This window comes from Rutilus rutilus (genome assembly GCF_951802725.1).
Source record: "Rutilus rutilus genome assembly, chromosome: 6".
Taxonomy (NCBI): Eukaryota; Metazoa; Chordata; class Actinopteri; order Cypriniformes; family Leuciscidae; genus Rutilus; species Rutilus rutilus.
Window position 1 is genome coordinate 16,143,292 of NC_140214.1, and position 11,719 is coordinate 16,155,010.

At 37.6% G+C, this 11,719-nt stretch overlaps 2 protein-coding genes across 3 annotated transcripts in view; both read right to left on the reverse strand.

Annotated features, from left to right (window-relative positions):
- Positions 1 to 5,643, reverse strand: part of rasal2 (RAS protein activator like 2) — a 76,957-nt gene extending 71,314 nt beyond the window's left edge. For both annotated transcript variants that reach the window (XM_084411210.1, XM_084411209.1), the window contains exon 1: positions 4,768 to 5,643. In XM_084411210.1, coding sequence (XP_084267336.1) covers positions 4,768 to 4,894 — 127 coding nt within the window. In that variant the 5' untranslated portion in view covers positions 4,895 to 5,643. The remainder of the gene's footprint in view (positions 1 to 4,767) is intronic.
- A 703-nt stretch (positions 5,644 to 6,346) lies between these two features.
- Positions 6,347 to 9,827, reverse strand: ankrd45 (ankyrin repeat domain 45; the record flags this gene model as incomplete). The annotated part of the gene is made up of 5 exons (XM_084410622.1): positions 6,347 to 6,403; positions 6,612 to 6,750; positions 6,853 to 6,947; positions 7,023 to 7,190; positions 9,590 to 9,827. The coding sequence occupies 5 exons, from the start codon at positions 9,825 to 9,827 to the stop codon at positions 6,372 to 6,374; spliced, it is 672 nt and encodes a 223-aa protein (XP_084266748.1). The 3' UTR covers positions 6,347 to 6,371.
- Between the last annotated feature and the right edge of the window lie 1,892 nt (positions 9,828 to 11,719).

Genomic DNA, 11,719 nt, shown 5'->3' on the forward strand with positions numbered 1-11,719 from the left:
TGTTTTTTTTTTTACACAGATGACTTGCCCAGAAGTATCAGCATGCTCTTTTGAAAGATCTACAGAGACAAAGGCACCTTTGAACCAGCCTTGTGAGAGGAAGCAAAGCAGGAGGCCTGGTACATCGGAGTTGAGCATGTGAAACTCTTGTGACTACAGTGAACTCAATTCAGCGAACTCTCTAATTAAGGGGCTTTTCAAACTGAACATTCAGCACCGCAGGCAACTCACTAACATGTTGGTGTGGAGTACCTGGCACGGCGTCAAACTTGATGAGGATCTTGACTAGGCAGCATGTGTTCTTACTCATCACTCTTTGTGACACAAATCACTGAAAAACTGTCATTGTCCCAATTGGTTCCTCAGGAGTTCATGCTAAAAAGATATGCTCCACATTTTCCTGTTTCTAGCTAAACTTTAATAAGCTTAGACACAAGGGTCTTTCTCCAAGTAAATGGCATGAAGTGAGCATCCACAATCCACATTAAACGGGGGCTAATCCCTATCTATAAGGTGCTTAATAGACTGAAAATCAGGGATTAATAGAGAGGCAAGTCAAGGACACATTAAGTCGCTGAAACGCAATTAAATCTGACTTTGTGAGTGAATTTTAGACAGAACTTTGGATGCAGAAATGCAAAAAAAAAAAAAAACTGGACACAGCTGCTGCTCTAATGACCCATGGATGCACAGCATATTAATGGAATCATATCAATTATAGGTCAATAAGAGATTATTATTAAAAAAAAAATCATCAGCATCAAAATTGTGCAAAAAAAGCATGTACTTTTGTTAAAGGTTTTTTAAAATGTAATGCCAAATTTATCAAAATGAGAGTAAAGACACTTATAATGTTACAAAATATTTCCATGTCAAACAAATGCTTTTCTTTTAACTTTCTATTTAACAAAGACTGCTAAAAATGCACGGTTTCCACAAAAATGAAGCAGCACAAGTGTTTTCAACATTGATAATAATAAGAAATGGGCACTAAATCGGCATATAAGAATGATTTCTGACGGATCATGTGACAATAAAGACTGGAGTAATGATGCTGAAAATTAAGCTTTCCATCACAGGAATAAATTATGTTTTAAAATATTTGAAATCAGAAAACATTTATAGTAATAATATTTCACAATATTGCTGTTTTTCCTGTACGTTTTGATCAAATAAATGCACAAGTCAAGCATAAAAGACTTGCCGTAAAAGTAAACCTGAACATTGGGTAACAATGGATATTTAATTGTACATGCTCATTTCCTCTCTTTTTACTTTTAAAATGCTTTTGCCATCATCTAACGCTTATGTAATCTTACACTAGCCTATTATTTTTATACACTGTTAAAACAAATTTTTAGCAAATCTCAAAATGAATATCCATTTTTCATATTGTAGTAATCAGTTAAGCAACTATATATAGGCTATATATAGAGAGATAATTTTTTGTCAGTAATATTGACTAAAAAAAATTCCCAACTTGAACATGCAGGTCAGAAGTACTGGAAACCGTGATGGCAGCTCTGCCTTCTGACTGAAAGTCTACACGGAAATGTTTTGTAGTCATCGCTGAAAAGAATGCCCATGGTCAAAACAAGTCCATGAATAGGCAAGTTGGCATGGAAAACATTATTCTTAACAGATACATAAGGGAAGTGAGTGGGAGAGAAGCCGAACAGCATCCTTATTGAGCTATTTCAGCTCTGGAATGCTGTGATGAACGCACTGGTGCCGGTTGCTCTGGAATTTTGGAATCCAGTCCACTGAGGTCATTCTCGGAACGGTCTGCTTACATCATAGTCCCAGCCCTGTCTGCTGACAGCTACAATGAACGAACGAGCGGCTCACGGCGGGTGGAGGGGAGCTGGTGCAGCAGGGCGCACATCCTGAGCCGCCCGCCGCTAACACAATCCCACTATTCACTCCAGCCCCTCCCCAGCCTCTCTCGGCTTCCTCTACAAGATTAAACACATCTAAGCAGCAACTTCACAAACATTCATCAGCATTCACTTTCATCCACCATGGCAGAACCGTCCCGTACCTTTTCATTTTAGTATGAGGGACATGACGTAAGAAGCTTGGTGGATGTAGGCGAACTTTTTGAACCTGCAGGCCCAAACAGATGCCAAATCTGACAGGACAACCTACGCACCCGCCAACCCCGAGCTTTGTGTAAACGAATAGAGGAAGTACATTTATACATTTCAACATTTTTACTTGCATAACTCTAGGCAGCAACAAACCTAAAAAGGGTCCCGATTCCCGAATAGACTGCCTAATGCCATACAAACCCCCAATTAAAGCACACAAACACCATTTACATAAGACACAATTGGCCCTTAAGTAAGACTGTGGGAGGAACATGAACTATAACAGAACAGTTATGTTATTAGTTTCCCCAGACATAAAACATACAGCTATAAACAGAGAAAAAGACTTCCCAGGAATAACAAAAACGAAAGCTCCTGCTCCGCTGATTATTTTAAAACCACGATACACTTCCACTCCATCTGAGAAAGTGATGTTGAACATGATGAGCATGTAGCTGCCGTGGTCATTTAATTATGAATGATATGACATCCTTGCTTAGGCCAGCTTTAATGTGAGAGGGGGGAAGAGGTCTGACTGCTCTCTGACTCTAATGACTCATTTCTGCCTCACTGTGAGTTTTGCACTTACACCAGTGGGACTTTAGTGAGTTAAAGACAAAAATGATGTCATATGGTGTTGGACAGCACATGACTGGAGAAAATGTGAGAATTCTTAACGCATGACAACAACACTTCACTGGATCACCATTTCATACAAAAGATTTGTCTCAAAATAATGATTCTTGATCAAAATGATACATTTATGGCACTTTTTGTCCTTTTTTGAAGCTCGTTGTAATTGCATGTGGGGAAAACACTGGTAAAATGCCTCTATTTTTCCTCGATGTGCTCCACAGAAGAAAGATCATCATAAGGATTTGGAATTAATAACATGAGGGTGAGAGTAAATTGTGACACTTTTTATTTGTAGGAGTGCTTAACCTTTAATTTGTTGGTTGATTTATAATTTTTAGAACTAGCTGGTTCAGCTCAGAATTAATGGAAAATGTCAGTGGCAGTAGATGGACAGAACTGGATGTCCTGTCTTTCATGTGAAGTCCCTGGTTTCGACTTACATCCTAAGAAGACAACAGGCTGCCATGACAACAGTCCCTGGCAACATGTCTATAGGGTCTAAACAGCCTTAAAGAAGCTTTACAACACTGTTCTGACAACACAATCAGTAATGGCTTAATATTATTCAGTTTTGTAAATCAGAATAAAATGGTCCATTTGAACAACCCCTCATTAAAACTCCACCTGAAACCATGACAAGAACACATTTTAATGTTTGTCAACAATGCGATGAATCCTATTTGCACCCTATCTCTTATTACAGCTATGAGAGTGAGACATAAACATTCACAACAAGATCAACATTCAAACCGGTTATGTACAACCAGGATTTTCTCCACAGCCCTTCCCTTAACCACAAATCATAATATACACAGATTTGAATCCATCATATATCATGCCATTAAATCACATTAAAAGCAGTAACAGTAAAAATGCACTAGATCAAGCACACTATATAATGTATTAGCACATATAACCCTAACCTAGAATTAATCTTTTCAAGTGTCTAGAATAAGTCACAAACAGGAAAGAAAATAAATGTTTCTATTAGAGCTGTGCTACTATGGCATGCCATTTTAATATTTATTCCATACAACTAACTAGTAGGCTATCTATATTAATGTTATAGAGTGGTGCAGGTATGACATCACTTTGTAGGCTAAAATGCGGAAACGAGTTAGAATTTTATCACTTCCGGTTCCATCGTCCCGAAGTCAATGTTTTTTTTTTTTTTAAATGGGATTTTGGTTAAATGGCTGAAATAAGGTCTGTGGTGAACACAAGCTCAAGACACTTTCACCTTTTACTCTACGACAAAAAATACATCAGTATTACCCCACTCAGGATTTTTTAAGCTGTTATGTGTCTTGAAAAAGGCGGTTGCTAATGATTGGATAAATGGGACTAGCCTACATCATCTAGCCTACGTCATCACGCAGAACAGGTAAACTCAGTACGCTTTTACAGCCTTCATTTCTAACTAGGGTGTATTAGAATTGTTACCAAACTATTCATATCATACAATTGGGATTCATATTAGTTGAAAGTATAATTAATTGGCAAAAAATTCTACTGGTCTCGAAGCAGCTACTTGTCAGTATTGAGACTGACTAGTAGCAAAAGAATAAATACTAGTAACGTTATATAATCATTAGTGCTAGTGACTAATTGAATAAAAGTGGATATTTACCAATAATCCACAAACAAAACTATATCTACTATCGTTTGTCAGCGATTAAGATCTTTATTGGGTGTGTAACTGTTGAAAGACTCTGTACTGCAGGTAAAGACAATTAAAAAAATAAATTAAAAAAAGTCAGTGGCCTGTGCCCCAGTAAGATGAATGTCCACAAACTCCCCCTGAAAAGGAATAGGCTAAATGTCAGACGGCTTGCCATAACAGTCCTGCTGTCTGACAATGCTTCGCTAAACATAAGACTGAATTCCCTTCTGTACTAAAGAGTGATCGAAAATAAAACCGCAAATCGTTCAGTTACTTAATAAGTTCAGAGTTATCTTTAAATTGTGATTCATATCACCGAGGTGTTAAGGTGAACAGATCTAGAGACTGAAGACAGCGCGGCCACTGAATATCACTTACCGTACACCCGCACCCATCCCTGCTGCTGGCAAAACGAGTCCATCAAAATCCCGTCGACTGGGTCCAAAGAAATCATGCCTCCCTGAACGGAGTCCACGTCGCCAACGGTTACTGAATCCGTCTCCATGCTCGATACACCAGTTCACGGTAACGTCCAGGTAAAGACTCCAGTCCGGTGGATTTCCACGCGCGTGGCTGGAGAACCTCAGTCACAATGTTTTCTGTTCGTTTGTGTTGGTTTAGAATCACTGAGCTTAAAACCATACAGCTAAAAAAAATGTTTAAATAAACTAGCGACAGCAGTATGACAATGTTCAAACTAAACGTTTGGATTTTCCCATGATTTTTCTTTTTTTAAAGTCAGAATATATATTATGCACGCGACTCGCGAGACTCTAATCTGTGTTTACATTACACTGTACCTACGTTGTCGGCAATAAAATACAATAAAACAAGGAAATACTAATAAAATAAAGCTTTGATAGTGTATTTAAAAACTTATCAAAGCCAACAACTTACGAAAGTGCAAAGTTTTCTTAACCCGAAGCAGCCGGCAAAAGTTAAAACAGAAACAAGCAGCAGCTCTTAACGTTATATTGGGAAGAACTGCTGTTGCTGGCATGTGTCCATGAGTCAGGTCGTGGAAACAGCAGTAATAATTGAATGAATCCAGGCGACGGTTTTCCTGGATCGACGGCAGGAGTTTACTGCATTGTCCTTGCGGCAAAGATCATCAAAATAACAGCAAGTATCTGTTTATTGTTCTGCCGTCCACTTAAAGTGTGACTCGTTGTTTGGGACTCCCTCCCTTCCTCCCTGTCCTGTGGTGAGGAGGACAGACAGCCCTTTTTCACACTTCAAAATCCAGACCGCTTTTCCACCTCAATCACATGCCATTGCCAGCCTGTGCGCTGGGATTCAGGGGAAACTAGAGGATGACCGAGAGTATCGATCAATACAAATAATGTTTTAAACCGCTTCAGTCAGGCTTTTACTACTTGTAAATTGGAGACGTTTTTTGCACATCAAGTTCAGAAAATACATAACGTATTTGTTGAACGTGAAAGAGGACGAATTGAGACTTTGCCGGCATCGATCGACATTGTAAGACAGATGTGGACTGATTATCGAGTCTGAGACATCTGCTGGTTAATCTCGTGCATAAATGTCACAAAACGATTTTCTTTTGTTTTGACATTGTTAATAGACTTTGTATTTAGTTCTTGAAGAACATATTTTGCAGCCATAACCCAGATTGAAAAATATATGTAATATTCAATATTGGAGATATTTAAGAGATGATTTAGCGGAACATGAAATGCGGCCTTTGTCTCCCTCTATTGTTCATTTAGAAAAAGTACAATGCATGTTCTAAATTAAACATTTAAATCAACAATTGAATGTAAATGATCAATTTTATTTTTAATTTTACAGTGTGTTGCAATGATCTGTCGGGAATCACACAATTTTCATCTAAGGGTTTAATTATTATCTTTGTAAAGACTAAATGCAGAACATGTATTGAGTAAATGCAACCGACCGTTTTATTTAAATATTTATTGTCATTAAACTACATAATATTAATGCCTCTGTGCAATGTAGTTCTACTGCTTTCTTGTCTTCGTTGTGGCTTCAGCTGTGAATAAATAAGACACAAAAACTTCATTTAGGGAATAAAGAGTAAAAGACAAGAACATCTAGAAAAACATATTTGGCAGAAATGTACTGGGTTCAGTGAAAAAGTGCAAATTAATTATGCACTGTTTGATATAGAAATATCAAGTATAATAGCAAGTTGTTAGCTTATATGCAAATCATATAAATCAGATATAGCACATACTCACACTGTGTGTTAAGCTTGAGCAGAATAGGTGCCAGTACGTCTTTGAGGTGCTTCTCCTGTTCAATAAAGTCTTGAATTGTTGCATTTTGGGTGTTGTGTATCCAGTTTGATTTTGACGAACAGATGTTTATACACATGTTCTATAGCAACACACAAACAGTGATTAGACAGTGTGTACTTTTTGGGTTTAGCAAACCCAGTCTGAAACTATTTCACTATGGATATAATGAATTATGAATTACCTTGTCCTCCTTACTGAGCTTTCCTTGAATTTTCTCCTGATCAGCGATAATGTCTCTGACTTCTTGAATTAATGCTTGCAAACTTTGTTTGGCCTCTGTTAGGAGAAAAAAAAAATCCTCAGTATTAATCACAACCAGACTTTATGTGCTGAAATATTTCACTTTCTCACCAGCCCATGCCAGATACTCTGCGCAGTCCAGTTTGTCATAACGTCGGGCCACGTCAACAGCCTTCTCTCCGCGGAAATTGGTAGCTTGAAAATCAGCGTTGAGCTCAACCAAAGTTTTCAAAGTGTCCAGCTGACCCCACATGGCAGAACAATGCAATGGTGAGTAGCCTACAGTGAACCACATTGATTATTTCTTGACAAATTGTTCTTCAGTGCAACAGTTTAAACAGTCTAAAAAATAAAGGTTCCAAAAGTGAATTTCCATGGCAATGCTATAGAAGAACCATGTTGGCTTCCCAAAAGAACTTCAGTGAACAGTTCTTAAAAAAAATACAAAATAAAAATTCTTAAAGAACATTTGAATAATTTAAAGAACCTTTTCCCATTTAAATGACCTTTTGTGCAATGGAAAGGGTCAATGGATGTTACAAGTTCTTCATTTAAGGGATAGTTCACCCCAAAATGAAAATGTTGTCATCATTTACTCACCCAAGTTGTTCCAAACCTGTTGGAGTATCTTTCTGTATCTTATTGTAGGGAAGAAAAACTGTGGAAGTCAATGGGTGCCGTCAACTGTCTGGTCATCGACATTCTTCAAAATATCTTCTTTTGTGTTCAACAGAAGAAAGAAACTCATACGGGTTTGGAACAACTTGAGGGTGAGTAAATGATGACAAAATGTACATTTTTGGGTGAACAAAATCATAGATACCAACAAAGAAAGCTGGTTTGCAGATCTTAGCTGGTCTCCCAGCCTGGTCAAGCTGGTTTTAACCTTCTGACACCCAGGTTTAAAATAATAATAATAATAATAATAATAATAATAATTAGTATTGTTTTCATGACATTACATTTAGAGTATATGAAACAAATGGGGGGAAAACATTTTTGTAAAAATATATTTTATTCATGTCATGCTATATCCTCTTAAAAAAAATAAATAAAAAAATACAGTGGGATTATTTTTTAATTCACCAATCAATTTTAAGGTTTCAGAATTTTGTTTAACCAAATTTATGTTATGGAAGATGTAACAGAATGAATTGATATATCATTTTACTTTATGCAATATGTGGGTACAATGGCCATAAATGGGCAGTCCCATTCAATATGATGTATGACACTATCTAATACGCATATTCATGTATTCTTGGGCCAACATGTAATGAAAAAAGAAATGTAATAATTTTCATAATAATATAGGCTATAATATTTCATAGCAATATTGAATTTATTTCCCTATTCTCTAGTGTCTCCCAAAATACCTGATAAACATGCTTTAGATCCTGGGGCCAGTTGTTCGAAAGTAATATGATCAGATTTCGGCTATCGGATTGGGTAAAATCTTGAAAATGGGTTGTTCAAAAGAAAAGAAAAAAAGGATTCTGAAATCAGATTAGATCACAAAATCCAATCTTGGTTTTGATCTGGATCAAATGTGTTTGTGTTGTTCAAAACGTTTTAGTAAGATTGGGATACATTTGATCCAAAAAATCTGGATTATACTGATCTCAGCAGAAGGGTGGAATTTAATAAAATTTTTAAATTGTTCAAATACTCTTGATTAGTTTAACTGTTAAAGTAATACATTAGAAGTAGACATTAGGCTTCCTATTAATAAGCCTTTCGGTAGCCAATACAGTAAAGTAAAAAAGAGATTTTGGCGCCATAAAATAATCCCCCAATCCCCATCATAAGAGATGAACCACCAGTCAAAAGTTATTGCGAGCGAACACAAAGTTTATCGGGAGAATGCTACGCCAAACTTTTCTAAGAGAACGCAAAAGCATTGATACCCCAACCCCCAAGCCCCCATCACCATGTCCCTAGGGGCTCCGTAGATCACAGCACTAGTAATCCAGATTTGGTATAAAAAAGTGTATATCAGGGTGATCCATCAATTTTGCTTTGAAAAACCGGTGTTGTGCCGACTTCTGACCCCTGCCAAATTACTACCCCCTATTGGTAGGTTTAGGATTAGTCGTGGGGGAGGGGTTAGGATTAGGGGAGGGGTTAAGGATTAGGGTTGGGGTTAGGATTAGACAATCAGGTACTGACTTCAACGAGGGGGGTAATCATTTGGCAGGGAGTCGAAATTCGGCACAACAATGGCACAAAAGTAAGATGGATTACCAGATCCTGGATAGCAAAACATGGGATTTTCAAATCCAGATCATTCTGATCCAGATTAAACTTTTTTAACAACTGGCCCCTGGTTTTTTAAATCTGTTACATGTATGCTGTCAGAGAAATTCACTCAAAATATAATTAAACACTACAGAGGGCAAACGTTTATTCCTGGGTCCCAGGAGGTAAGGGGCTTTAGACAATTTGGCCAGGCTCAGAAACCATCTTAAATCAGCTCAGTAGTAACGTTAGCCTAGCCTAGCCTAGTTTATTTTATTTATTTTTCAGCATGGCACATAAAATTAATATTGATAAGATTAATTACATCCTGTCTTATTATGTTAAATAACCCCATCTACAACAACCTTTACTGCAGTAGTTCAATTAGCCAAGCTATAAGTTAACTTTTTTAACAAAGAAACTTTCGCTAATTAGCCTACCCCGCGCTGTGAATTCATTGACGTCAGCGCCGTTCTGCACGAGCTCGCTCACGATGCCGCTCCGTCCTAACGTACAAGCAGCAAACAGCGCATTTCGTCCCACCTCATCTTTTTCCCACAAAATATTCTCCGGTTGTTTACTATCAGTGGCACTGTTACTTTCCAAAAGACGCTTAAGTCCCTCTACATCACCATCTAAAGCACATAAAAGTACAGTTTTCTCCTCAGCTGACCGCATTATGACTTGCAGAAGTGGGATGTTGTTGTAAGTGCCTGCGTGCCTTGTCTCTATGGCAACCGTGCAGTCATTTTGGTCATTACTTTAGCTGGCCACTAGGTGTTGCTGCTGCTTGTTTTATGAAATAAGAAGAGCTGAGAATCTGAGCTCAGCTGAACTGAGAAATGACATTTTCTTGCTGATAGAAAGAAGATCCTAAGAAGAAAATAAGCACATAGCATCAACCCTTATTTATGTCTGTAATTATCAGATTAGAAACCAAAACCTTTTATCTGTAATCTCAGCCAGGAACATGTATGTACATAGAACAGACTTATGTTATGGATCATTACACACATAAAGAAACAGGAAAGTTTATTTATGTGAAACATAAAGACAATTTTCAATAAAGAAGATTAAATGGAAAGCCCACGAAAGGTTCAGGCTTCTCTATGGAAATTACATTCTCATCACATTATAAAGGACTGATATTGAAAAGGAAAATCAAAATCAAGATAAAATATGTATTTGAAGTCATTTATTTTGATTCTTCTAAATGAAAAGTATTGAAAAGTGAATTCTCAAATCGATGATGTGTTAGTATCAGTTAATGTTCTAATCCACTTCATTTAGTATTTACACTGTGTTTTCAATGAGAGGAAGAGGGGAAATTATGAGGAATAGGGAGATTTCTTGTGGTAAATTTGTGATATTTCATTTAAAAGGGAAAAAGAAATCATATGATGCTCTTAAAGGTTATTTATCTTGTGATAATAAGCAATGGAAAGTCAACTGACACAGGGAAAGAGTGCAAATTCACTGTTGTTAACATGTGATGGCATTGTACATTCCAACAAGAACTTCCTCATTTAAGTAAAACCAGGAACGTTAATTGTTAAATATAGCTAATGACAAGTTTAAATACCTGAAGGCTATTGCAATTCTGGGTTAGCTACCTCAACTCAGCATTGGTGTCCACCATTAGCATCATCAGATCATTAGACAATATGACGCAAGGATATGTGGTAGAATTCGCTCAATTACAGAGGAGAAGCATTATTTACTTTCGGATATTAGTGACATCATGTCATGCCACACTGACAGTTGCATTCAAGGCATGGAACGATCACATTACAGAGGGAGAGAGAGAGAGAGTGTGTGTGTGTTAATGGTGGTGTGTAAAGAATGTGGAATGAATGGATTTGTGTCAAAGGTTCTGACTTGTCATAGCTCTGCTATCCACTCCTGACCTGTGCATAAGTCCTGCTCTGTCACTGAAGTCTATTTGTAACATGTGTGTGTTCAGTGAATGACATGACTGTATTTCCAGTTGCTCTATTTTAGGCCAAAGGAGGAAACTTTTTTATGATGTGGGTCTGTAATTATAGGAATATTGGGAGCAGGCAAATGAAAGGAAAAGTAGCAGTAGAAATACGTCAGCTAAGCCTGAGAGAGATAGATGGAAGACAGGTGTTAATATTACGTTTCAGTTATGCAGTTAGGGTGACCAAACGTCCTGTTTTCCCAGGACATGTCCTGTTTTCACGTCCTGTCCTGGCCGTCCTGTTTTTTATAAAATGATGAAAATGTCCTGGTTTTCATTATTTTTCATTGGGCCATTAAGCATGTACTTTAAATACATGATGGCCTTTGCACACAAAACATGAAACCAGTTTCTCCTTCGCCCCGTCTTGTTAATCAGCGCGTTCCTCAATCCGCAGCGGCAAGCAGAGAGCATGTCAGAATACAGAGGCCTGTGTGTGTGTGTGTGTGTGTGTGTGTTCATCTCAGCCTCACTGGTCTGTCACTGCTCCTCAATGTCAGAATATTTGAAATGACCAATCAAATCCAAGTAAGCGGACTTTACGTCCACAGAATTTTAGCAGCGTGACTCAACGCTTCAGTTTACGCTC